Consider the following 27,271-nt stretch of genomic DNA (forward strand, 5'->3'; position numbering starts at 1 on the left):
TGTCCTCCTTTTTAATGACACCAGAGGGGAACTGGGCTGGGGGAATATAATAAGTTTCCAGAACTTCCTCCAGCTGCAGGTATAACTGTACTGGAAATAGAAGAGCATTAACATCTCTGGCCGTTATTAAGAATGCTTCCGGGTATTTTGTTAACAGGTGCTCGAAAGGTGATTCAAATACTTCCAGACATCCTTTCATTTGTCGGTGATCTTCTTTAAGAATATAGACATTTATAATAAGGAAGTATCTAGGAATGGTATTGCTCAAGCCCAATTCAACCACTGAAAATGGTAAACAGCCATTAAAATGAAAATTTTACAACAAATACCATGACCTCGCATTCCAACACAATGCAACTACTATTACTCCACAATGCCATTGCAACGCATGACATTACAATGCATATGCATTTACCACGCATACTTTTACAATGAATTTTTTCGCAAAGGCATGAATGGTAAAGGCATATGTATTTTACATGTAAGTATAAGGTAAGTATAGGGTTTAGGATGGGTTTGGGTTTTGGGGTGTAGGGGTAAAGGTTTTGGGGTGCCAAGGTTAACTTTAGGGTTCAGGGTGGATTTTGGTTTTGGGGTGCCCAGGGTAATTTTAGGGTTCAGGGTTTTTTGGGGTTTTGGGGTGCCCAGGGTAAATTTAGGGTTGAGGGTGAGTTTGAGTTTTGGGGTGTAGCAGTATTTTTAGGGTTGAGGGTGGTTTGGGGCGCCCAGGGTAATTTTAGGCTTTAGGGTTTGTTTGAGTTTTGGGGTGCCCAGGGTAATTTTAGGGTTCAGGGTGGGTTTGGGTTTAGGGGTGCCCTGGGTAATTTTAGGGTTCAGGGTTTGTTTGGGTTTTGGGGTGGCCAGGGTAATTTTAGGGTTTAGGGGGTATGGGTATTGGAGTTATAAGGGTAATTTTAGAATTTTGGGGGTGTGTAGTTATTGGAATACAAAGGGTAATTTGGGGGTTTTAGGGGTATTTAAATATAATTATAATTATATAAATACATAAACATATAAATATATATTTGAAATATATATATACATATATATATATATACACACATACATACATATATATATATACATACTTACCTTAACCACTTTTACAAAGTATATGCCTTTACCACGCATGCCTTTGCGTTGTAATGTTGCAATTTTGCACTAAAATTTCTGGATTTCATCAAATGCTTTTTGCTGGTTCCATTGTGAATTGGCATTTGGACCAACCGACTAATGCTGCAAGTTGTCTTTCTTAGACCGGCTGCTTGCTCAAATTAGGTTTTTACACATGTAAGACGGCTAAAAAACAGAACTGGATCCTCCAGCAAATGTGGGGTGGGGAAAACTCTTGAGCTTAACATATCAAGTAAGGACTGAATCATTTCTGGAAGAATTTGGGAGGAAAACAGTGTACCCTCTATCCTTCCGAGCCCATGATACTTTCCGATTGGAATCGTCCACTCCCTGAATGTTTACTCTCATTCCTGAATCTCCCTTCTCCAGGTCTGTTGACCCTCACAATTATCTTCCTCCCTGGCTCTACCCACTCATGTAGACAAGCCTGTTGGAGGAAATGCTACAGCCTGCCTTAATATCCTCTTTCATCCCAATCCCAGAACACCCAAGATGTGCTCCCCAAAGCAGAGTTTTAAACCATAAATCCTGTATAAACCTAAAAGGAAAACGCAAGCAAATACTGAAAAATACATACCATCATCATACCCGTCTGGCATGAAGCACCATGTTGGTGTTGGAAGTGACGGCCCTATAGTTGAGGATTGGTCCTCATTGAAGGAACGCCGGCATCTGTGGCTTTGCTTGATCAACAAGAGAGAATCAAAACTAGTAGAGAAAACCCACAGAAGGCAGCCTGGAGAAGATCTTGCAGGAGGACATGGATTGGTTTAAAAGCAGAAGGGGGCATTGGTAGCATTTGTTGTTGGACTCTTTTGAGAAGCCCAGAAGGGCTCTCAAGGTATTGGGCTGCTACTTTTTAGAAACATGAAGGCACATTTGAGGCACCTTATTCAGGTAACATTGGTAAATACCTCATATTCAAATACCAGGAAAGAAGAATTTTTTCAGAAAACGAGAAAGGCATGTATTGCATTTGATCAGGCAAGGATATCAAAGTGGCAGGATACTGCAACAGCCCTTCACCTTCAGGCAACATCTGTCATGGCTTACCACAGGTGCTCATCTCCACTCTCTCCCACCTCTGGTCCTGGACATTATTGCCCTCCACCCCTTGCGTTGGGCATTATCACTCAGGATGTTGTCCATGCTGGAGTGACTAGAGACACAAGATTGTATCTGCCTCATGTGTGCTGCCCTATTGTGACTCCTCTCCCCATCACCAGCACAGCCAATCCTGTTCAGATGCAGGCACCCCAAAAGCAGAGACTTTATGCACCATTTGATTGGCTTACCGTAACCTGCCAGGAACCCAGACTGCTGGAAATAGATAGTATGGTGACATGGCACCCTTGATTTATGTGTTTACAGGTGCATGTCTCCTCTCCATTCCTGATAAAATATGATGATATGTAAATAGGCACCAGTAGGTGCAGCAAGTCATCTGGGCTAAGTAAGCCTGCATATTTTATATTTATTCCCTCAGAATATAACAAGACTGGAAGCAATAGCACTCTGCATTCAGAAAAATAGGGATCACTTTTGTATCCTGACAAAAGCAAGGGCTCTTTGGGGCCCTAAATAATGAATGAAACATGTCAATAGTACTAGTGTCCATGCTAGGATACATGGACCATAGTATTCATAGGCATCCAAAAGTCATTTTTAATCATACCTGATCACCCACAATAAAGGGCGATCGGGGTTGCTCTTAGGTATTTTTATATTTAGATCATACATTGAGACAAAATATTCAACGCACTCCCTCCCCCATTGTTTAGCTCATCCTATTTAGGCAAAGACCAGGATAAGACCTGACAATTAACCATGCCACTAATAGAATACGTAAAGGACATTAAAACAAAAAGGAAGACTTCATTTGAGGGTTCCACCATTTTATTGTGTTCTTTGGGTTCTATGATATCTCTGTGGAATATAATGAATAGTTGTGACTATACCTTTTTATCTGTGTCACTTGAGTGGAGGCCTACTATCTCACTTATGTAAAGTTCCACTTCTATGCGCTATCCCAGCTACTAACACTAACATCCCAAGTGTATGTTGTGTGTGTCTATGGCCTGTTTTGTACATACCTTTTGTATATGAGTGAGCCAGAGTAACAGAAGCCTTTGGGATCCATTTTGGATACCTATGGCCTGTTCCTCTGCACAAGATAGAGTTGAGGTTGTTTTCCCAGAAGTGAAATGTATTGCTAACATTCTTGAAGCAAGGGTGTTGAGACCTAAGATATTGAAGTGTGTAGAAAGGAGAAAAGGCTCCTTTCGAAATGTGATTATTGAGAGGAACTGATGCTCTCTTTTGGTAGAGAGGGGATCTAAGGGTTGAGACTGTAGTCTTTGTTCTTCAGGGTGAAAGAGACCTTTTAGATGAGGTAATACTTTTGTCATTTCCCTGACCACTGTTTAGTGTGGCTGGATGATAGTCATTTGCAAAAGTTCACACCTCATTATGCCTTTGTAGCGTTGGATCCAGGCAGGAGACTACTCTGTTGTGAGGTGCATTACTCTATACAAACACCATGTCTGGAAAGCAGCCCTGGGAAAGACACCCAAAAGAAGATCCACCCCAAACTGGTTGTTAATTGTGAAAATGGAGCCAGTGGATCCATATCACCTGCCAGTCTTGAATGCATAAAAGTCGGAACCACTGTCCCACTTCTTATTTCAGTTTCAAGCACTTTGACTAAGGAAGGGAATTCTTGGTATAGTATTCTCAGAACGGCTGTGCAACTAGAGCTGTTGTCTACCTGGCTGCCATCTTCTCGGAGGTGAGGGGTTATCACCTGAGTTCTTGCTTGCTGGAAGTAGGTGCTCATCTGATCTGTAGCACAAAGAAGCCAGCTTGATTGCTAAGAGAGTAAAGGAGCCTGCCAACCCTGCAGGAGTCACACCTCCCAGGGTGAGTCAGAAGCAGCAAGAGCCCGTTTACGAAAGAGATCTGCCAGGAGAAGCAGGATGGAGAAAAGTGATATGTAAGTCCTAGGAGTGGTGGGTTCCATGCTCTCCGGTAATGTGGTTTTGGGTCAGAATTTTTAATATGTGGTCAACCTCGCTACTGTGCCAAGAAGTGAGGCTGCAGCCAACCGCGAAGAGTATCTGCGGTGGTCCTTGCAGCCATGATAAAGAAGAGTGCCCACGGCTGTTTTTTGTACCATTGTGATCCCCTTTCTTGCAGTGTGGCTCACCTGCATCCTATCTCGAAGCAACCTAGGAGCAGGACAGAAGTCAAGAGGTACCTACACTGTCTACTGTCTCCTGAGGCACCTCCAACTTCAAGTACCTGTATTTGTGCTGGAGTACCTCGGATGGGGGTCCCCACTTTTGTGTCTTGCCTCGGCCTGTCTAGACTGGCTCCAGTATCAAGAGCGAGGAAAGGCACATTTTGCTAGTTTGCTGCTGGCTCTGATTTGAACATAGAGACCTGTACTTGATGGGACTTTAAAAGGGTGCTGTTCTTAATTGAGTGTGGCTTAAATGTACAGGGATAATGTGCACCTGAGCCTTTATATTTGCCGGAGACACACCAACCCTGTGAGGTGCCTGCCTAGCCTTTTAAAGGAGGGACACCCAGGTAAAGGGAAGAGGTGGGTGTCATCCTAATGTGCAGTATTTGCATGCTACTAATTCCTGTGCAGTATTCCCTGTTAAGTGTGTCTATAATGAAATACATTTATTTTCTAAAGTGAAACACTAGGTTGGACAGCCACCTATTTTGCTGCAAGGTGATTGTTGAGTTCAGACATTTTGCACCCCCCAGACTACCTCCCCGACCAGCCTGTCACCTCTCGCCCTGACAAGCCTGTCACCTCTCGCTACCGCTGAGTCACATGCTGAAGGGGATGCAATTGGTTCAATTTGCAGAGCCATGGTGCGGCGGTTACTGGGATACCAGACTAAAACCGACCCCTGCTATGTTATTCTTGCACTGGGTGTCACGTGTCGAGAAGGTTGTGTGGAAATCCCTAGGTGACCTTTCTTGTATTATTGTTTAGTATTTCATTTCGTAAAATTAGTATTCATATCGGTCTTTCAATACGTCTTCCAATAGTATTGATCCATACTAAATATATCGATATTAAAGTAAATGTTTCTGTAAACAGTTCCATTAACCATCAACAATGGAATCATTGTAGAAAGTTAGAATTCAGCAGAGAAGGCAAGCTTGGCGCGTGGCTTTAACTGCACTGTAGATATAATTGCCGCCTATCCGAAATGTACAAACGGTATTGATGGCTCATGCAAGCTGAGAGCCTCTGAATCTCGTGGCATTAACGTCTCTCTGATCCTCCACACTGCATAGAAGCAGAGCAACAAGGCACAGCAAAAAGCTGTAAATCCATAAGCAAAGAGGAAAAATAAGAGAGATGAAAAGAAGCCAGGGAAGGTCAATCTTAGTTCTGAAGAATTACAGAGCCTTAGAAGATTTCACATTCGCAGCCTGTCTGCTCCTCTTTTGATGCATGCAAACTGTGTCACAATCCTCTTTTCATAAGAATTTCAAAGCACATGACTGAGTAATAATGTTCACAAAAATATTGTTTTTGCTGTTCTAGTTTCTTCAAGATACATTGGATGCCCTATTTAACATTATGATGGAACATTCGCACTGTGAACAATATGACATTCTCGTCTTTGATGCACTGGTAAGTGCCCGCATGGTGTGCCAGAGCATTGCTTTAGATTCAGACTCCATCGGTGGTCACTGTCTATTTCTGTAACTGCCCATGTTCTTGTTCCTTATCTGTAACGTGTAAAAGAAAACTTTTAAATGTTTTATTGATTGCATACTTCTTGTGAAATCCCTCTGCAAATGGTGTGTCATATTTCAGCTTATGAATACCTGTACACCACCGGACCCAACATTCAAGCACACACTCAGTTCTGCTAAACAATTTGTATTGAGTGCTTTTCATTGGAAAAGAAGGGTGAAGATTAAAACATGAAGATGACACCCATGTGGAATATCATAATTGTGGGTCAGACGTCCCTGGTTCAGTCAGCAGTGTCACATCCTCCTCTTCATTTTGCCATTGTGATCGACCCAGTATTTATTCCTGTGGATGACACTGGTGTAATGAGTTGCTTGACATGCTTTTAGTTTTTGCTCATCGACAGAATTACTCACTTTATAGCAGTACACTCACATGACACTCCGTTTTTTGGTTTGGGCGAGACCCATACCCATGATCAGGCAATAACAAGACCAGCATTTGCTGGTAGCTGGTCTTCAGTCGTTTGTCCAGGCCAGGTTACTTGCACCCTTAGCTTTCCCTCCCAGTTGTAACCGTTGTAGTCTTTTATAACTCAACTCTTTTATTTCCCATAACTGTAAAAAGTGAGGAAGCTAATTCTAGAATGTATTAGGGGTATGATGCCCCCAGTGTTGTGGTCATTCTGTGTGTATGTAGTCCAACATCTCATATGTTATTGAAAACCGCAAGCCTGCTGTTTTAAATTTCATTCATTCTCCTCTGTATTCCTTCTCTTGCTCCTCCCCTTGGGCTCATGTCACCATCAGTGAAGAAGGAAGATCGTTCCCGTTAGCCAGCCTTCGGTCTGAGTGGTTAGGTAATTGATCAGAGGACAGTAACCTTGGGCATGGAAACCACTGCCACCTACTCAAATTGAATGGGTTGCCTTCATAAGGCAAACCGTAACTGCTTCCAAAGTGGCTAGGGGTACCCCTAGAAATCTTTTCCCTATTGGTCAGGGAGGGGCCGGGAGTCTCTCCCACCTACAAGTTGGTGCCAGGCATACTACCTTCGTCAGAGCACTGATGGAGCTGTGGGAGACAGATGAAGGACTGCATGTGCCTTTGAGACTGCGAGGAAACCCAAACGGCAAGTGGGAACTTGTACCCATAATAAAGATTTGGACTTCAAGAGCCAGTTAAGCTGACCTCCTGTTAAGCTACAGGGCTGCAAAGAGTTGCAAGAAACCCCTTTTCATAAAGAGCCCAGCTGACCAGTTTTAACTGGATGTGACTTCTGCTGGAGTGAGTATTGACCCCCAAGTGATGTTTCTTAGGTTCATAGGGCCCTTGGCTGTGTCAAAGTGTTCTCTCTGCATTCTGAAAAACTAGAGACTTAAAAATATTTTAGCTCCAATAACCTCCAGAGAGCTGGGACAAACATGCCAGGTTATTCCCATGAAGGTGCATTGATGCTCAAAGATTCATGTTGCTCCTGCTTGGAGCTTTTGCCTAGCAGCAAATCCATTTCACTGGAATGTTATGGAGAGGGTATCCAGCTTCATGGGGCCTTGTTCAGTTACAACTCACAACCTTGCCCTGCTGAAGGATTCTGAGCTGCAAAAAAATGACTAAGCTCAAACGTAGACTGAGTGACGGCTCCAAAAGTATCCAGCCGGCAAGGGGCCTTCTTTGGGCACAAATTTGAATTTCTCCCGCTATGAGTTTTCCGGGTAAAAGCTATCTGAATCACCAGGATCTTGACTAAAGGCTATCTGGCCTCTTGGAGCCCTTCTCAGCCACAGCCAGCTGCCTTGCCCCTCTGAGGATATTGACTTCCATTTCAGGAGCCAAGTCAAAAGGTAAGTTTCAATCGAGTCAAACCTGGTTTCTGTAGTCAAGCTATGCTCCTTCACGTTTGGCTAAATCATACCTAGGTCTTGGTCAAGCGCAATCAGATAACCGCTGTTGGTTAAACACTTTTTCGCACAATTTTTGTTTAAATCTTTAAAAATTCATATCTTTGGTTCCCATTATTGGTTTTATGTTGGTTTGGGGCCATTATGTTCATTAAATTATTCTCTGCTATAAATTTGAATGGATTTTATTTATATTGTGTTTTTGACTGTTTAAATGTTTTGGTACTTCTAAATACTTAACGCATTTTCTTATGTGAAGTCTGTCTGTTCCGTGTCATAGCTACCAGAGGTTGAGCTTAGGTTTAATTTACTGAAATCTTAAATGCACTTATGAAGAATATTAACAACATTACATGTGGTGGACATCAATCTGCCTGGACAAATAATCAACTTTCTCATGGACCCTGGACTCCGCAACATCAACTGCTGCCTCACCTCTCCATGCTTTACAATAGGACCCTTCATTTGCCACCACTGTCTCTTCTCCTGCAATATCAGAGCACCCACACATGCAACCACCATCACCAAACTAGCAGCGACTGCACCTGATCAACTCCACTGCCTTCTTCTCAACACCCGATCACTCAGCAAAAATGCCACTGAGATCTAGGACACCATCACCTCCCTCCCCCCCGACGTTGTCTTCCTCAAATAAACCTGGCTCAACCCTGCATCTGCACCCATTATCACCATGGCCATGCTCGATGGCTACAAGATTGCACACTGTGGCAGCATCAACAAACACAGAGGTGGGGTCGCCATCATCCACAAAGAATGCATCCACTGCACCACAGCCACAGACGATACCACCCCGATCATGGTACACCTAAACTTCCAATTCGGAACAGACGGATAAACCCCCATTAGAGGCACTCTCACCCACAGACCTCCAGGATCATGCCCCAGTTTCTGTGATGCCATCCCAGAATTCATCACTCCCCAAGCCATCAACACCAAGCACTATATTTTCCTCAGAGACCTCAACTTTCAGCTCAACAACCCCAACAACGCCCTCTTAGCCAACCTCCTCGAAAGTATAAACAACATCGGCCCACCTAGCTATTTACTGACCCCCACACACATCGCAGGGCACATGCTGGACCCTATCGTCACAGCAACAATTGAGTCAGGTACAGCCATGTCACCAAGCTAACCTGGATGAACCACTCAGTCGTCCACTTCACCTTCACAGCAGCTCCCAGCACCACCACCAGACCGCCCAGCAACTCACATCACAGCTGGAACAAAGTCTCCAAAAATCAATGGACCGACGCCCTCAACACCTCCTACCCTGACACCACTACTAACTTTGAACAGACTGTCAAGAATTTCACCACCTGGATCTCTGACTGTGCCGGCAAAGTCATTCCCATCAAACCTACCAAACTCAAGCGATCCACCAAACATGCCAGTTGGTGCACCTCAGAACTGAGATCCGCTAAATGCAACTGCAAGCAACTGGCAAGGAAATGGCGCACTAGAAAGAAGCTGGTGACATTAGGAAGGGAGATGATTGTCCCTCACCTAACATTCAGGCTTAATTTGGCCATCTCATCAGGGCTTTTTCCACTTAACTGGAAAATAGCAGTGGTTAATTCTTTACTAAAGAAAACCAACCTGGACCCTTCCGAACCTAAAAACTATCAGCCCATCTCGCTGCTACCAGTCCTTGCCAAGATTCTAGAGAAGCATCTAAATACCCAACTAAGCACCTACCTGGAGCAGCATCACCTGCTTGATGGCTCCCAGTATGGTTTCAGGAGTGGCCACAGCTCTGAGACTGCTTTAACATCTGCAGTAAACAACATACGTACCCGAGTAGATTCGGGCATACCTCTCTGTTAATACTTTTGGACCTATCTGCGGCCTTTGATACCATCTTGCCAACAAGGCTGATTAACCGTCTTCAAGAAATTAGGGTATCATCTCCGCTCTGGAGCTTCTGTCCTCATTTCTCACAGATAGGTCACAAAAAAGTAAAGATGGACCAATTTTATACTGACACCATTTCCACCTTCTGTGGAATTCCACAGGGTTTCTCATTGAGTCCTACTTTATTTGACATTCATGTCTCTCTGTTGGCCAAGGTAATCAGATCTTTCGGGCTCGAGGCTCTGTCTTATGCTGATGACATGCAAATAATTGCATCCATCACAAACAGCATTGAAGCATCTGCAGCAAATTTTAAAAGCTGCATGCAGGCCATAGCCGACTGGATGGTAAATGACTATTTACAACTGAATGGGGACAAAACAGAGGTCCTGGTCTTTGGCAGCCAACAATCCATATGGTCTCACTCTGGTGGCCTAAAATGCTCGGACCATGCCCCTGCCTGCTGTAACAGCAAAGAATCTTGGTGTTATAGTCAACAATTCACACTCTTTCAACCCCTTGGTCAATAGAAGTGCTTTGCACTGTTACAGGGTAATCAGGATCTTGAGGAAGATCTTTCCATGTCCTTCTCTCTCTTCTTGAATGCAGGCAGCTGTTGCCCTGATCTTGTCCAGGTTGCACTATTGTAACGCTCTCTACCTGGACATTAAAAAGGGATCCATTCATAAACTGCAACTTGTACAGAATGCAGCAACAAGACTCGTGATAGATCTTCCTAAATTCCACTCGGTCTCCGCAGCAATTCGCAAATTACATTGGCTTCCTCTATAAAAGAGAATTCTGTTTAAGGCCCTATGCATTGTCCAAAGAGCTCTTCATAATTCTGGTCCTGAAGAAATCAGAAGACTCTTCCAATGGTATGTTCCCACCAAACAGCTGTGGTCTGCCAATAAAAATTGGCTGGTAGTTCCCAGGTTTAGGAGGGCTAGGTGGGCTAGGTGGGGGGAGAGCCTTTGCCGTTGCCGCCTCTAAGCTCTGGAACATTCTCCCTCTAATGATCTCTGGTCAAGAGTCACATCTACCCTTTTGCAAGTCTTTAAAAACATGGCTCTTCGCTCTTTAATATCTGAAAACCTCATCCCTATTACTCATGACCGCTGATTCTATATCTCGCACCTTTACGCCTTTGGACAATGTTGCGCTCTACAAGAAGATCATTCATTCATTCATTTATTCATTCAAGGAGCCCACCAGCCGAACCATCTCCAAGACATTACTCAAACCACTAGCACCGACTTCTGTAAGAGACAAGAAGAAATGCCCGAGCCAACCACATCAAAGCTAGATCCAGGTTCTCTAACCCCTTGGCAACTGAAAACATCAACACCCCCTGCCATCTACAATCTTTTCGAACCCCAACCTACTGCCACTGACATCCTCAGCCTCCACGCTCCCACAGTCTCTATCCTCGGTCACTGGATCCACGCTTGGAACCAGCTCATCACGCAGAGCACTGTGGACATCATGTAGTCTGTCCACTCAGGAGCACCCACGTACTCCTGTCCCCAGCACCTAGGCAACAGAACCTTCAGCAACAAGCTCACAGCCATCTTCAACACACCGATCACCTCGTCCACCTTCCCTTATAAGTAGAAACATGCTGAAGTCATACCCCTCCTCAAGAAACCATCCGCCGACCTCAACGAGCTAAAGAACTTTGGGCCCATCTCCCTGCTCCCCTTTCTGGCCAAAGTCCTCGAAAAGTCAGTCAACTGCCAACTCACAGAATACCTCTAGATCAACGATCTCCTGAACGCATCCCAATCTGGATTCTGCATGAACCACAGCACAGAAACTGCCCTGATCACAGCCGCAGACAACATCAGAACCCTCCTAGACCAGTGAGAAGGGGCCACCCTCATCCTCCTTGACCTCTCAGCTGCCTTCATCCCACCACACCCTGATCAAGAGGCTTCATCAGATCAGAATCCAAGAGAACGCACTCAAATGGATGGCATCCTTCCTCACAGAAGAACACAGAGAATCTGCCTTCCACCATTCACCTAGGAGTCCAAGAACATCATCTTCAGTGTCCCTCAAGGCTCAGCCCTCAGATTGACTCTTTTCAACACCTACATGACCCCCTGGCCGACATCGTCAGAACCCATGGACTAAACATCATCTCCTATGCAGACAACACCCAGCTCATCCTTTCTCTATCCGAGGACCCATCCACCATGAAGAACCAGATCAACGCAGTCTCCTTGACCTGCTTCCTCACTCTGCACATGCTCCGAAATATAGTCAAGTGGCTCCCAGTCTGCACCAGACACACTGTTAATCAAGCCCTTATCACCAGCCGCCTGAACTAAGGCAACACACTCTACACAGAAATTACCACAGACCACCAGTCTCTGCAGACCATTCAGAGCTTAGCAGCTAGACTCATCCATGACCTGCTCAGATTAACTCGCATCACCCCTCACCTGAAGAAACTCCACTGGCTCCCTGTCATCAAGAAATGGCAATTCAAGATTCTGACCCACGCCTACAAAGCCCTGCACAACCAAGGATCAGCATACATCAACCACTGCTTGAACTTCGACAACCCTCCAAACTCCTGCAATTCGCCTCTCCCTCACACACAAACCAGGATCTGCTAAAGTAACTGTGGAGGACACTCCTTCATGTACCTCGCCTCAAAATCCTGGAACAGGCTATTCAACTGATGCCACTGGAGCAGCCTGGCTCCCAGTGCCTGGAAACCCTCATGAGTGATTAGCTGTGCTTTATAATTTCTGTATTATTCATTGATTGATAAGGCAGGAAAGCACATATTTCTGCCATGAAGGAGTATGGAATGTACATGACGACTGAGGAAAAACTAGAGGGAGATGTCGGTACATTGCATGAACTGGGGAGAACCTTCCTTTGCACAAGCCAAAAGTTCAAAATCCAGATATTTCATGTGCTGTGTAACATGGACTAATGAGAACAAGAGTGCAATTCCAGTGGGGCACATCATGTGGCCGCCTGACCACACCCCCAGGCCCAGAGTCGGCCTCTTAGTGCCCCCATACTTGCATGCCTGCCACACTTTACATGGCAGGGTCCCCGACATTAAAAAGGAAGATTGATATGCAGGTCATAATATGCTTGGCAGTGCCGGCACCAGCAGCATATTCAGGCCATTTGCAGACTGCTGGCACAGCAGGATCCTTGATCCTGGCAGAGGCGGCGGTCTCATGGCGGTCCCACCGCCACACTTACAATGTCAGCTGGACTGTCACCATGAGTACAGTGGTCCCAGGACCGCCATACTCATTTTATGGCACTTAAACCCTGCCATGCTCACAGACAGGCATATAGCTTCAACCACTAGGTGGACACAACTCACACTAATAAAAATAATGTAGCATAAAATTGCTGATAAGGAGGCCATTCTGTAAAGTACAGTTGTCTTATTTATGCTGATAAACATTTCCAGCTATATTTGCCAAGTAGAAAACAAATGTATGTCAAAGAATGTTGTTCAGGCCACGGGCGTAAATCAAGCCCCTTTAGTACCTGCAGTGCAGGGGTGCCCCAAATACCTCAACAAGTCCAGATTCTGCCCAAGGCCAGTGTATATCTGTGAGATGTGGAAAACTCAGGGGGTTCTCATTGCATTCGGTAGGTGGCCCCATCATTTTGCATTATTCCATTGGTTCCGGCAGCAGATGAACTGCCCTAAATCTACAATAGCTGACATTCCTACCAGTAATGTGCATAAGGTAATGTAGGATTTTCATAATCTACTTATCGGTAGTATTTTATAATGAATATAATTCCGCTTTTTCTTTATAGATTTATATAATAGGACTCATTGCTGATCGGAAATTTCAACATTTCAACACTGTTCTGGATACCTACATCAAACAGCACTTTAGTGCAACTCTGGCATACAAGTAAGCACAAACATATACTAATAATGATTCATTTGATTTTTTTCAAACTGTACATTTAATTAAAAGGCGTGTCATTAAATCTTCAGATACCATTTAATCTGACACACTGTCTTAACTTCTGAGGAAGTCAGTCTTTGTGATTTGGAGAATATGTAACAAAAAGAAAGAATGTTTTGCTAGTGAGAAAGTTGTTTACTCATCAGAAGGTCCAGAAGCTCACAGAGCCCACATTACAAGTCGGCCGGCTTCAAATGTTCAGGGAGGTGAGAGGCATTCTGCCCCAGTTGAGTTTGACTGGCCTGGAGTTCCTATACTTGAAATCACTATGTACAAGAATACCAGGTGCGATTTTACCTTGTCTGGAAATGCACCCAGTAAAATCCTCAGGGCTCAGTAGCAGATGTGGATCTTGGCTTAGGGAAAGCATGTATCACTGTTACCCTGCACCCTTGGAGACTATTCTGACCATTGACCCCCTGGCCCACACAAAGCAATTCTCTGGGGCCCACGGCTCACATTCACCATCATCTCAGGGCTGAATCCCCTGCATGTGCCTCTGTACCCAAGAAAATTTCCCCCAGGTTTCTGGACACCCGTAGTTTTGGACCTCATTAATCTGGGTTCACATAGTTATTCTCTGTCCTTGGGACATTAATTTGTGATCCCCAAAATTAGGGATAGAGATGCTGACTGTGAACTCCACCTCCAGCCCTCGTATCTCCACCCTTTAGCTCTAGCCATCTCGTACTAAGGGTCAAAGTGGGTAGCTAATTGTCTACATACTTTTCTTAGAAAACAGTAGAATATACTGTTGAAAATACTACTGTACTAAGAAATGTATTGCTCAGTAAATCCTATTAATGGGGCATACAATGTGCTAATAAATAAAGCTTGAACACCATATTAATTATTAATGAGTCGACCAAAACAGACAAGCACAGATCCTGTAACCGTGATTCAAGGTCATATTTTCTGGATACCCACTGAATTAGAAACAGTCCCATTTAGAATAATTGTATGAACCTTTTAATGATATGGAAGCCTTGAAACTCCTAGACCTAGACATATACTAGACAGTACTTAGTTAGACCATACTCTGTTAGGACTATGCTTGTCAATGTAGCAGCAAAGTGTCACCTCATAATTCTACATACAGCTTGTCAAACTGATTGGACAATTTTCAGAGACCAGAACTGAACTGTTTGATCAACAATGTAAGAATCTCAATTGGCACATCAAAGGGGGACAAACTACAAGCTTAATTTGTGCTCTGACTGAGATCCCCCACAACTTTTGCAGCGAGTTCACATTGGTGTAAACCACCTACGTTCCGAAGGGTATTTTCTGGCTCTCATTGGGATAGCTTGAAAGAGCACAGATATTTCTCTTTATAGATAGTTAACATTGCAGTCTGGCATCTCTATAAACTGCAATGTAATCTCAAATTAAAGTCCTTATAGGTACAGACCTCGTTTAGAAGAAGGATATTTCCAAGAAACTACAAAACAAAACCGGCAAAATGTTTAGTATGCATCCAAAGGTCAAATGTAATTTATAGCGTTCCCATTCTGTTTATTTATTTATACATTCAGTGCGAGCATGTCAATCAAACCGATCATGGTACTAAGGACATAAGGAAGACAAAAAGGACAGACGAGGCATTTAATTATCAAAAGCGGTGTGTTTTATTTAAATCCTGCTTAATCAGAGGAAAAACAGATCTGTTACTCAGATTAGGGTAGAAAGAGTTCCAAAGTTGCCAGAGCACAGAAGCTCTGTTCTGGCAGTGGATACATCTGCAGAAGGGGACTTTCAATGACAAGTGTTAGAACTGGGATTTCTGGTTGTCGGAGTATGCACCCTGGCAGTGGCATAACGAAACTTGAGGGGCACCCCTGCAAAGTACACAGGGTGGCCCCCCTCCTGACTCACTTAGGAGATATCAGACCAGGGTACTGTGCTGAGAGGGCCCCCTGGAGCTCGAGGTACCCACACTGTGGGGCCCTTTGTTACATCACTGCACCCTGCACAAGCCTGAACCACCACTCTAGTCAGGGTCAGCTAGATACACACTACAAGAATACCCTGTGCTCACCCTCTGGTAGCTTGGCACAAAACAGTAAGGCTTATCTAAAGAGGAAATGTGTAAAGTATTTGTGCTCGGGCCCACCATCTCCCCCGGCCAAACGCACAGCCAAAATCGCCTGTTAAGTCATCATCTGGTCATTCAAACTTTTCCATGTAATCCATAGTAATCCAAATAATCAACTTTTTAAATTCATCTTGATTTCAATCTTATTCATCCACACGCGGAGTGATTTTGCCAATTTCCAAAGTTTCTAATGTTTAAGCTGGGCCATCCGAACCTATTGCAAAAAACACGAAAAATGCAAGTTGATCTTAGGCAGTGCTGTTTTATTTTGAAACCCAATGCATTGCATTTCGGACCGCTGGTGCCCTTCGTCAGGGGTCACTACAATGACAAGTGAAGTGGAACAACTATAAGTATTTGAACAAATGTCATAATCAGTTTTTCTTAAATGGTAATGCATTTAAAAAAGATATTGCATACAACGTGGCATATTTACTCATGGTACACTTTTACAAAATATAGCTACCAGAATTCTCAACCATTACGCAAATATATTCTGTTACCCTCCCACGTGCTACCCCAAAAAACCCATTGTTTTTCACTGTCCTTTCTCAATATAACCGTATTCTCGGTGTGGCTTGTTTTGATGTTTAGTCAACCTGTCATGCAACTCTCTCACTTTCTCTCCCCTCTGCCCTAACACAAACAAAATCCCTTATAACCCCCAAAAAACCATCCACACCCTATCACATCTCCCTGTATCTATCGCATGCAGTCTCCCGCAATCACCTCACCTTTTAACCCTTTTAACTTTTTAACCCTCACTCCATGCTCGCCTACCCATAATCTCCTGTTGTACCATTCATCCTCATCCTCTATCACGCTCTATATTAAAACATCCACCATTCCTTTAGTTTCACTCTTGCATGCCCCACCACGCTTTCATATATTCCCCCGTGAATGTAAATTAAATGTAAACTTCCCTCTCATACACCAACAATCAGCTTGTGCACTCGCCGCACCTCGTAAAACACTGCTAGCATCCTCTCTCGTACCAACGCGTTATTAGCATATTTCCCCATACATACATTCACTTGCACGTAAGTCAAAAGTCGACAATGTTACTATTTTTGCACTGCATTATTAACAGTCCATACCTGCCACAGCCGTTGCAGAACAACCGGCTTCGTATTCTCAATCAAACAAACGTGTAACCCCTCCCTGCTTCCACCTCTTATTTAAAGATAACATCCCTTCCCTATTGGTTGAAAATGCTTCGCTTATCCCGTCAGCGGTGTTACATCACGTGATGCTTTTCCATTTCATGGACTGTATCACCCACAACCCATTGCCCTCATCAAAAATTCCATTCGAGCTTCGTGATCACATAATTTTAAAGAAACCTACAAGTGATTATTCATCAAGTCCACAAATAACGATATCATTCAGTTTGTTCTTCCATATTTGTTTATCTTGAAAATAAATGCGTGCAGTTTGGCTGGTGCCTACGCCCAAACGGCACCTGGATGAATAACAATTACAACTCAGGGCCACCATCTCCCCCGTCCAAACGCACAGCCAAAATCGCCTGTTAAGTCATCATCTGGTCATTCAAACCGAGTTGTAATTGTTATTCATCCAGGTGCCGTTTGGGCGTAGGCACCAGCCAAACTGCACGCATTTATTTTCAAGATGGACAAATATGGAAGAACATTGTATAAGAATGGAGTGCATCCCTACCTTTATAAATTCTTAAAGTATTTGTGCAACACACAGTAACACAATGAAAACACAAACTAAATACTCCAGGGTTAGACAAATAGATAATAGTTTTATGAGTAAAACCAGACCAACATGACAAAAATCCGTAGAACTGGAGTTAAGTATTTTTAAAGAATAAATCAAAATGTAGTGTTTAGAAACATATATCGCTTAGGGGTTACTTGAGGTCACACAGAATGGAGATAAATCCAAAGTTCAGGTGGACCGCAACGGAGGGCAGGCCGGCTACAGGGCTCACTCAGGTCCAGCTGAAAAAGTACCTTGGATGCAGCAAGCTGCGACGTCGATGACTCAATGTGTCTGTTCCGATCCACGAACACGATGAAGGCTTCATCGACGGACCCCTTTGTGATGCAGGTGCTGCATCGGCATCGAGCCATGCTGTCCGTCATCTTCAAGCTGCGCAGTCCATCGGAGTGATGTAGTTGATCGGCTGCGGTGTCGGCGTGGAAGGACAATGCGTTTGTTCTGACCTGCATAAAGTCGTCCCTGAGTCAATTCTGATGGCTCTGGACAGCAGAAGTCCCCTTTCAAGGGCCCAGGGCAGGATTGGCACCACTTGGCAGGGCACGACTCACAAATGGAAGAGTCCAGATGCTGTTGCAGGACTTAAGGAAGTATTCAATGGTCCTGAGACTTCAGAACAGGGGGCAAGCCAACCAGCCCTTGGAGTTACTCTGCGTTCAAGTGAGATGGGTCCAGTCCTTTTTCTCAGCAGGGCAGAGATCAGCAACCAGCAGGGCAGCACAGCAAAGCAAAACATCAGTTGTTCCAAAGTAGCAGTCAAGCAGAGTAGCAATCCTTCTAGCACAGCAGTCTTTACACCTGGCAGAGTTCATCACGGGTCCAGTACTGTACTGCCTTGGTAGGGTCAGAGGCTAAGTACTTATACCCAGGTGTGCCTTTGAAGTGAGGGTGACTTTAAAGCAGGCCCTTGAAGTGCACACAGCTCCTTCATTCCCAGCCGTGGCCCAAGGCTATCAGTAGGGGGTAATCAGCCCTCTGTATGGGAAACAGGACACTGCCTATTCAGGTATAAGGGTCAGCTTCCCCTCCCTCTTCCTGTCCTGGGAGAGCTATTAGAATGCAGATGAGGTCTCTGTCCTACCCACCCTTCCTTTGTTTGAGGCTGTCTAGAGGTAATGCACAAAGAATAGCTATCACCTGTATTGGAGACAGGCTGCAAGGTACACACGGCAGTAGAGCAGAGGACTGGACACTTTCTAAAAGTCGCATTTCTAAGATAGTAATGTTAAATCCAACTTTGCCAGTAAAGAGGATTTATCATTACCATTTCAAAGATATGCAACATTATGAAACTACTCCTTTCTAATCAGGAATTACAGCTTAAAAATGTATTAAGGAATTATCAGTGCTAGCCTATGAGAGGAGTAGGCCTCACAGTAGTGAAAAACAAATGTAGCTGTTTGTCACTACCATGTATTAACTTTTAGTTATATAGCACCCTGCCCTTAAAGCTACCTAGTGCAAAAAAGAACAATTGATGGTCAGAATACAGAACAATGTCATACATTCACCGCAGTACAGAGATCTGGGCCTAAATCCATCGTTTTTATGCTCCCTGTGCCGTTCCTGTTTGGTCCAGCTTGAACTGCCAAACCAGGTCCTCCCTGGACTGTAATCAAGCATCAAATGACCGCTTTGGGGGTTTTACCCCTCATTAGCCAGGATAGCTTGACTCCAGTGGCATGGAGAGCACGGGACCCATGTCCGTCTGGGCATACCCGTCCCACTCGGGATGACAAATGCAAAAAAGAACAATTGATGGACAGAATGCAGAACAATGTCATACATTTCCCCCGATACAGAGATCTGGGCTTAAATCCATCGTTTCTTTGCTCCCCATACCATTCCAGTTTGAACCCAGCCGTATGCAAATCAGTCTTGACCCTGCACCCAATGGGAACAGTCCAACCTGAACTGCCAGGCCAGGTCTGATGAGGGGTTAAAACCCAAAACTGGTCTTAGGAACCTTGCTTCCAGTCCAAGAAGGACCTGGCATGGCAGTTCAGGCTGGACTGTTCCCATTGGGTGCAGGGTCAAGACTGATTTGCATATGGCCAGGTCCAAGCTGGAATGGCATGGGGAGCAATAAAATGATGGATTTAACCCAGATCTCTTGACTGGGGGCAAATGTTTTGATTTGTTCTGCATTCCGTCCATCAATTTTGTGTATTTTGCTTCCTCGCTCTAAGCGCACCGGGCATGCCCAGACGTGGGTCCCGGACTCCCTGTGCCGCTGGATTCAAGCTATCCTGGCTGATGAGCGGTGAAACCCCGAAACCCGACCTAGGATGCTTGTTTACGGTCCAGAGAGGACCTGGCTTGGCAGTTCGGGCTTGACTGTTCCCATGAGGCACAGGGTCAAGACTGATTTGCATATGGCCCGGTCTAAACTGGGGTGCATGTTGAGCAAAAGAATGATGGATTTAACCCAGATCTCTTGGCTGTGGGGGAATGTTTTGATTTGTTCTGCATTCCATCCATCAATTTTGTGTATTTTGCTTCCTCGCTCTAAGTGCGCCGGGCATGCCCAGACGTAGGTCCCGGGCTCACTGTGCCGCTGGATTCAAGCTATCCTGGCTGATGAGGGGCGAAACCCCAAAACTGTTCCTAGGATGCTTGTTTCTGCTCCCAGAGGACCTGGCTTGGCAGTTTGGGCTCGACTGCTCCCATGAGGCACAGGGTCAAGGCTGATTTGCATATGGATAGGTCTAAACTGGGGTGACATGGTGAGCAAAAGAATGATGGATTTAACCCAGATCTCTTGACTGGGGGTGAATGTTTTGATTTGTTCTGCATTCTGTCCATCAATTGTGTGTCTTTTTCTTAAAGCTACCTAGGCCTACCTTAGGGGTGACTCATGTGTAATAAAAGGGGAGTTTTAAGGTTTTGCCAAGGGCTCTAAATGCCAAGTCGAAGCGGCAGCAAACTGCATTCAACGGCCCTGCAATGGTAGTTCCAATGCAAGGTTGAAAGGCTACTTGTGTGCTGGCACAATCAGTTCTGCAGGCCCACTAATATCATTTAGGTTAAAGGCCCTGGATGCAGTCGCGGCCTGTGCAGGTAAGATCAGTGGTGCAGTGGGGTGGGGCAGGGAAAAGTCGACAGACATCGACGAGGGAAAATAACATTTAAAGAAAAAGAAAACCACTTACTTTGCGCTTGCCGCATCGCCGAGTATGCCTGTATGTTGTTATAGAGGAAATCAGTCCACAGACTTAGGATCCTGGAAAATAATTTCCCCAACCGAATTGAATCTGGACTTTTTTCCGTACAAATGGTAAAAGCGCCGTACAAACTGCCAAGTACGATTCGTATGGGAAAAAGTCCATACAAATCGCATTGGGAAAATTCCCCCACACATCCTCGGGTCGGGAAAAGTCTCCGACACGTCCCCGGACATTTTTACGTACAAATGGGAAAACTGAAGTCCAAATGCGCAAGTGCGATCCGTCCCATCCATCCGATTGTACAACTGTATGGAAAAAAGACCGTCCGGAGCGAACTCCCATAGCAACCATGGAGATGTCCAAACAAGTGCCCGGTACGCGCCGTACCTCCCCCCCGCCCCCCGTATGTTCGCGCCGTACCCCCAGCCCCCCCGCGGATGGGCGCGCCGTACCCCCAGCCCCCCCCCGCGGATGGGCGCGCCGTACCCCCAGCCCCCCCGCGGATGGGCGCGCCGTACCCCCAGCCCCCCCGTGGATGGGCGCGCCGTACCCCCCAGCCCCCCGTATGTACAGAGCGTACCCCCCAGCCCCCCATATGTACGGAGCGTACCCCCAGCCCCCCGTATGTACGGAGTGTACCCCCGTACCCCCCAGCCCCCCGTATGTACAGAGCGTACCCCCAGCCCCCCGTATGTACGGAGCGTACCCCCAGCCCCCCATATGTACGGAGCGTACCCCCCAGCCCCCCGTATGTACGGAGCATACCCCCGTACCCCCCATCCCCCCGTATGTACGGAGCGTACCCCCGTACCCCCAGCCCCCCGTATGTACGGAGCGTACCCCCCAGCCCCCTGTATGTATGGAGCGTACCCCCCAGCCCCCCATATGTACGGAGCGTACCCCCCAGCCCCCCATATGTATGGAGCGTACCCCTGTACCCCCCAGCCCCCCGTATGTACGGAGCGTACCCCCACCCCCGTATGTACGGTGCGGACCCCCAGCGTGTAGCGCTGGGGGTCCGCACCGTACATACGGGGGGCTGGGGGGTACGGGGGTACGCTCCATACATACGGGGGGCTGGGGGTACGCTCCGTACATACGGGGGGCTGGGGGGTACGCTCCGTACATACGGGGGGCGGGGGGGTACGGCGCATACCCCCCCCCCCCGAATCAGCTCGCATCGCTTTTCCGGCACTTTTTAGGTGCCGTAAAAATTTTCCCATCCGGACTGCAGTCGGTGCGAATCGTAATTGCTGGTACGTAAAAACATGCCTAACTCCGTCCCGACGTCACGTCCGCGGTGTCCCGGATCACATTTGTATGTATTTTTCTGTCGGTTGGTCTTTTTTCCGATTCGTACGGAAATGGTGTTTCCGTACGAATCGTAATTGCATGTTTGTAAAGTTTTACAACCCGGTACGAGTCGGACGGAGAAAAAGCTCCGACCCACGGTTTGTACCGGGTTTTTCCAGGATCGTAATCGGCCCCCAAATTTGCTATAATGGGTAGGATGCTCATAAAACGCGATTAAGTTGGCTTCTGGTTTGCTTGCAAGACCATCCAGTTAGATGAGGTCTAACCTCACAAACCACACCAAGAGATGCATATAATTCAAACTATGTGCCTTTCTCTGGGGATGGTGCCATCAGTAGAAAATGCAAAGCTAGGCGAAGTATATTTGTGTGTATTTACACTAATACGCATGGAACCCTCTCATTGTTAGTACTACTGCTATTCTAAGAAAAGTACAAAATTAGCATGGTGCTGGCACCAGCTCAAGATCTAGGGATGAAATTAATGCAAAATGTTGCCATCATTCTGAGTTACATTCATGGAGAAGCAGCTGCTTTGTTTTTAACGCCAGAAACTCGCATTGCGTCCTGTTAAAGAGTGCAAACGGTAATTACCTAAAAAAAAATCTGACTCTTTGGGATCGCAAAAGGTCAAACCACATCTCAAAATAAAAAAGACTATGCCAGAGAATAAAAAGAAACAGAGCGTAAACAAAAAAATGAGCGTATCTCCGTCAACTTAGGAGACAAGCATGGATGGTTATAATTTGAGGGACGTTGAAAAAAATTAAAAAGCTGGATCTGAACCAGCATTGTAAAAGCAGTTCTTCTCATTCTTTTCATGCTCAGCAAACTTCAGAAACTTCAGTAGGTTGGGACTTGAGCAGTAGCACTACCAGACAGTGCGACAGACGTGACAATTGTGAGCCGGAGCCTTTGAGAGCTTCTTGGAAAAATATATACGAGTCGATACTCCAGGTTCACATGGTGGACATGTAAGCGCTCTAGACAGGGTTAATAGTGTAAAAACACACAAATTGAGGGGATGTACCATGTAAAAATTAAAGCAATATTCTAAGAGCATTTAACAGATGCTTACTACAACATTCTTGCAGAGTATGGCTCGCCTCTGGCCTTTATAAAGAATGTTAGCATGTTTCCTCTATGTACTTGAGAAACTCAGAGAAAAATCTGCATGTGAGTGGGCTTTAAAACAAACTCCAGTGCTGGGTTAAAGAATCTATTCCACATATCATTACTTTACGGAGAAAGCCCCAGATTTAGGCTTCAATATCCTCTGAAAACAAGAAGATAAAGCTATCTTGGATTAGCTGCAATATCAATGATCATCAATTAGTTTTAGATTATGGGAGTTTAAACTCAGACAAATGCACATATGCTATACAAAACACTCGTAGCATGAACCTGGTGTGGAAAAAAAATATAAAACCACCATGGGTATTTCCAATGGGCTCGTTAGTCCGATCAGATCAGATAAGAATTTATTTTGGCAGTAGGACATAGGCATAAAGTAAAAATGTTAAAAATATTGTTAAAAAAACAGTTCCAAATATCATACACTACGCAAATGAATAAATACATAAAACTGTCAAGGATAACATCATGTTGAAAGTACCAACAACACACGCATTCAGATGATTAAAAGACCTTTTGTTTTCTCTTGGCAAGGGCTCTCTTAAAACATGAGCAGACACAGCAACAAAATGTAGGGGAATTTAAAGCTTGCAAATATAACAGAGCCTCAGCACTTCTTCTAATACCACACGCTCTAATAAGTGGGACCAACAATCTTTTGGAGTAGGCCCTATAGTACTTACAGAAAAAGATAAAGTGGAGTTTATATGTCAAAACATAGCAGCTGAAGGTGATAATAAAACCTATTTCACATGTGGTCCCATTGTGTTCCCTGAAGATAGGGATAGATGGCCGACTTGCCTACATGTCGGAGATATGATGCTGACCCTTTGTCTGGTTTTGATTCTGACCACATAATTTCTACCAAAAACTCTGCTGCTTTTTGCCCTTATTTAATTCTTCTCATTTTGTTTCCTGGCCTGTGACATTGCTTGATCTTTAAATGACAGATTTGTTGTTTTTCTACCTCGACATGCCCAACAATGTTTTCTTCATGTGCATTCAATAGGTGTCTGACTTCAAAACAGCCACCTCAGAGACTCCAAAGCTTTTCTTTGACATCTACTTGGCCAGCCAATAAACTTCAGTGTCTTCTTCCTGTTTGTGCCAGACTTCAATATGGCCACCAATCTGACTGCAAGATGAAGATGCCTGATTCTATTTGCTGTTTGTTAACATGTCCTCCGTGCAGTTTAGAGCTCAAGGTTGACTTTCTGCCCTTTCTAATGTTGTGCCCATGTGGGCATTAATTCTGTATGTGCCACGAGCTGAGTTGGAGCCAAGCTGTGCTGGGTCCTGGTTAAGGCGTAATTGCAGTTGTGTACAACTTGTTGCACCATGCTCTGTGCTTGAGCAATTTCAGCCGCAACAGGTTGCGACGATTATTTTGCGGTGGCACTTTGATCATTTCCACCTACGGGATGTCTGAGCTAACATTATTTTCTCTTATATTTTTTATTTCCACGATCATGCTTTGAATTTTTCTGCTTCTTGTCATTTTACACTTACCTCATAATGGTTGGCATTGCTGCCAATTTTGACTGCACTAAGCTGCGCTGATTGTTTCTGTTGTTAGGTGAGTTGTGCTTTGATATTTACTGCTGCAGCACTTTCTTTTTTTGCATTTGCCTCAATGTTTCTGGCTTTGCTCCCTATGAGTTCTGCGGGTTCTTTCTTCAAGGCCAATATTGTGTTGTGATTCAGGCAAACAATGAGGGGCATGGAGCCAAAAGTGAGATGTATTTCTTTATTTTAGTTGTCTAGTTACCCTCCCTATTTACATCATGTGTTCCCACACACATGGAATTTGCTTCTCATTCGTCCTCCTTCATAAGCTTTCTGCATTCAAATGTTTACTTCCTGTCCCTCCCTTCCCGTCCAGGAAGTCCTGCCATCTGGCAACTGGACGGTTAACCCTTGTTGCACTCAGTCGTGCTATCAGAGACATTACATTTTCTATAGCTCCTCTTCTCTTACTGTACTGGAATTATTTAAGTAAGGTACAATATGATAGATATTCAAATGCTTAGCTAATGCTAGCATAGGACATTGGTAGATCGAATATGATCAACTCAGATATATGGTTTTGTCCGGTTCAGCTAAGCGGTAATTAAAGTTCAAGCCACTTCTATTTAGTGGAACCTGGAAACTTCACTAGCATTGATTAGAATCCTGTAGAATCGTAGTTGATCTTAAAGCAAATAAGTAGTAATGAAATGTTCTTCCCATTACTATTAAAACTTCCACAAGAAAATCCAATAAACATGCTAGCTGGTGTACAGACTTCTTCGGGCAATCCAAACATCACTGCAAACAGCTAGAAAGAAAATTAAGATCTAACCACGATGCCAATGCCAGAACCCCATACAAGGCTGCACTCAGGAGTACCACCATCTCCTGAAAAACACCAAAAGAACGACCCTAACCGAACGTTTAGAAGCAAGCTCCACCAGCTGCAAAGAGATCTTTACATTTGTCAAGATTTTACCACCCCAGAGGCCGTAGCCAACACTATCACATCATCACAGGAACTCTGAAACAATCTATCCAACTTATTTCGGTATTCAGTCAAAATATCGAGTTGGAAATGTTGACTTACACTAATATTGAATTTAAAATATTGTGACTCAGAAATATGGACAGCAAGAATATCTTGGTGAAGAATATTGACTTTAAGGTGAGAAATACTGATTTTAAAAATATAGAAGTCAATATCATTTGCAAAATATAGTTGTTCAAAATATCGATTTTGTAATTAGTATTATGTATTTTAGCATATATTTTAGATGTATGTGATGTATTTTTTGTATAAATATTGCTTATGTTTTTTAACATATGTGTTAAATTTTTTGTAGTTATTAATTTCATTTTAATTAATTTTTTTCTTTTTTTAGTTTCTCAGTGGGTTGTGGATTTATAGGGGAATAGGGTGGGAAGTAATTTGGTTATAATAAATTAATGAATATTATTTATTTATTAATATTTATTTAATTGAGATTTAATAATGTTAATTGGTTTTAAATTTTTCTGTTTTTTGGGTAACTTTTAGGTGTGGGCTGTGGGGTTTATAGGAGTAAAAGGTGGGAAGTAATTTATATGTAATTAATTAAGAATTAACTGTTAATTATTTGATAATTAACTATGGTAATTGTGTAATTAATTGTAGGTGTGGATTGTAGGGTTTATAGGAATAACGGGTGGGAAGAACATTATTTGTATTTAATTAATAATTAGTTATTATTTAATATTAATTATTCAGCAATTAAATATGGAAATTGTGTGATTAATTTTAGTTGTGGGTTTTGGGATTTTTAGGGGTAGGGGGTGAGAAGTAATTTATTGTTAATTAATTAATAATTAGTTGATAATTGAATTTTTTGTCTTTGGGTTTTTGGTTTATAGTGGGTGGAGGGTGGGGAGTAAATTATTTTTACTTGCTTTATAATTAGTTGTTAAATACTATTAGTTATTTAATTGATTTATTTATTGTGTATTTTAATTGTTTTACAGTTTAATTTTAGGTGTGGGTTGTGGAGATTATAGGTGCAAAGGCTGGGAAGTTAATTCAATTTTATGTGTTTTAATTTGGTTTTCAATAAATAATATTTGTTTAATTCAAAATGAATTATGCTAACTATGCAAATACATTTGTTTTCCGATGTGGGTTGTGAGTTGTGTGGTGTTATAGGCTAGAAAGTAAATTGTCTAAATTTATGTAATAATTAATGTTAACATTCATAAATAATTTCTAAATAAAAATATGTATTTATTTGAAAATAATATTTGTATTTTATTTAATATAATATTTGTAGGTATTTGTGATATGTGTTTAACATTATCATATGCTTTTATTTTTTTATTTTTGATATGAAATATATTTTTATTTTTAACATATTTATATATTTTGTATTTACTTTAAAAATATATGTTTATTTTGTTAATGATATTTTGTTTGTTTTTCTTTTTGAACTGACAGGCGTGAGAATGGTCAATTTTACCCCTCCACAATAGAACACTTTTCCTATTGATGCACTGACTGGAGTGGGAATAGTAAATTGTATCCCTCCGCTATCCAACACTTTCTCTACTGTTGCACTCTCTGGAGTGGGAATATTAATTATTACCCTCCCACTATCCAACACTTTCCCTACTGTTGAATTAATTGGACTGGGAATAGTAATATTTACCCCTCCGCTATCCAACACTTTCCTAC

General features: G+C 43.7%; 1 protein-coding gene across 1 annotated transcript in view; it reads left to right on the top strand.

The window, feature by feature from the left end:
* Positions 1 to 27,271, top strand: part of DOCK2 (dedicator of cytokinesis 2) — a 1,824,799-nt gene that overhangs the window by 480,315 nt on the left and 1,317,213 nt on the right. Inside the window, exons 20-21 of the mRNA XM_085617853.1 lie at positions 5,708 to 5,797; positions 13,443 to 13,543. Coding sequence (XP_085473979.1) covers positions 5,708 to 5,797; positions 13,443 to 13,543 — 191 coding nt within the window. The remainder of the gene's footprint in view (positions 1 to 5,707; positions 5,798 to 13,442; positions 13,544 to 27,271) is intronic.

This window comes from Triturus cristatus, chromosome 7, assembly GCF_964204655.1.
Source record: "Triturus cristatus chromosome 7, aTriCri1.1, whole genome shotgun sequence".
NCBI classification, from domain to species: Eukaryota; Metazoa; Chordata; class Amphibia; order Caudata; family Salamandridae; genus Triturus; species Triturus cristatus.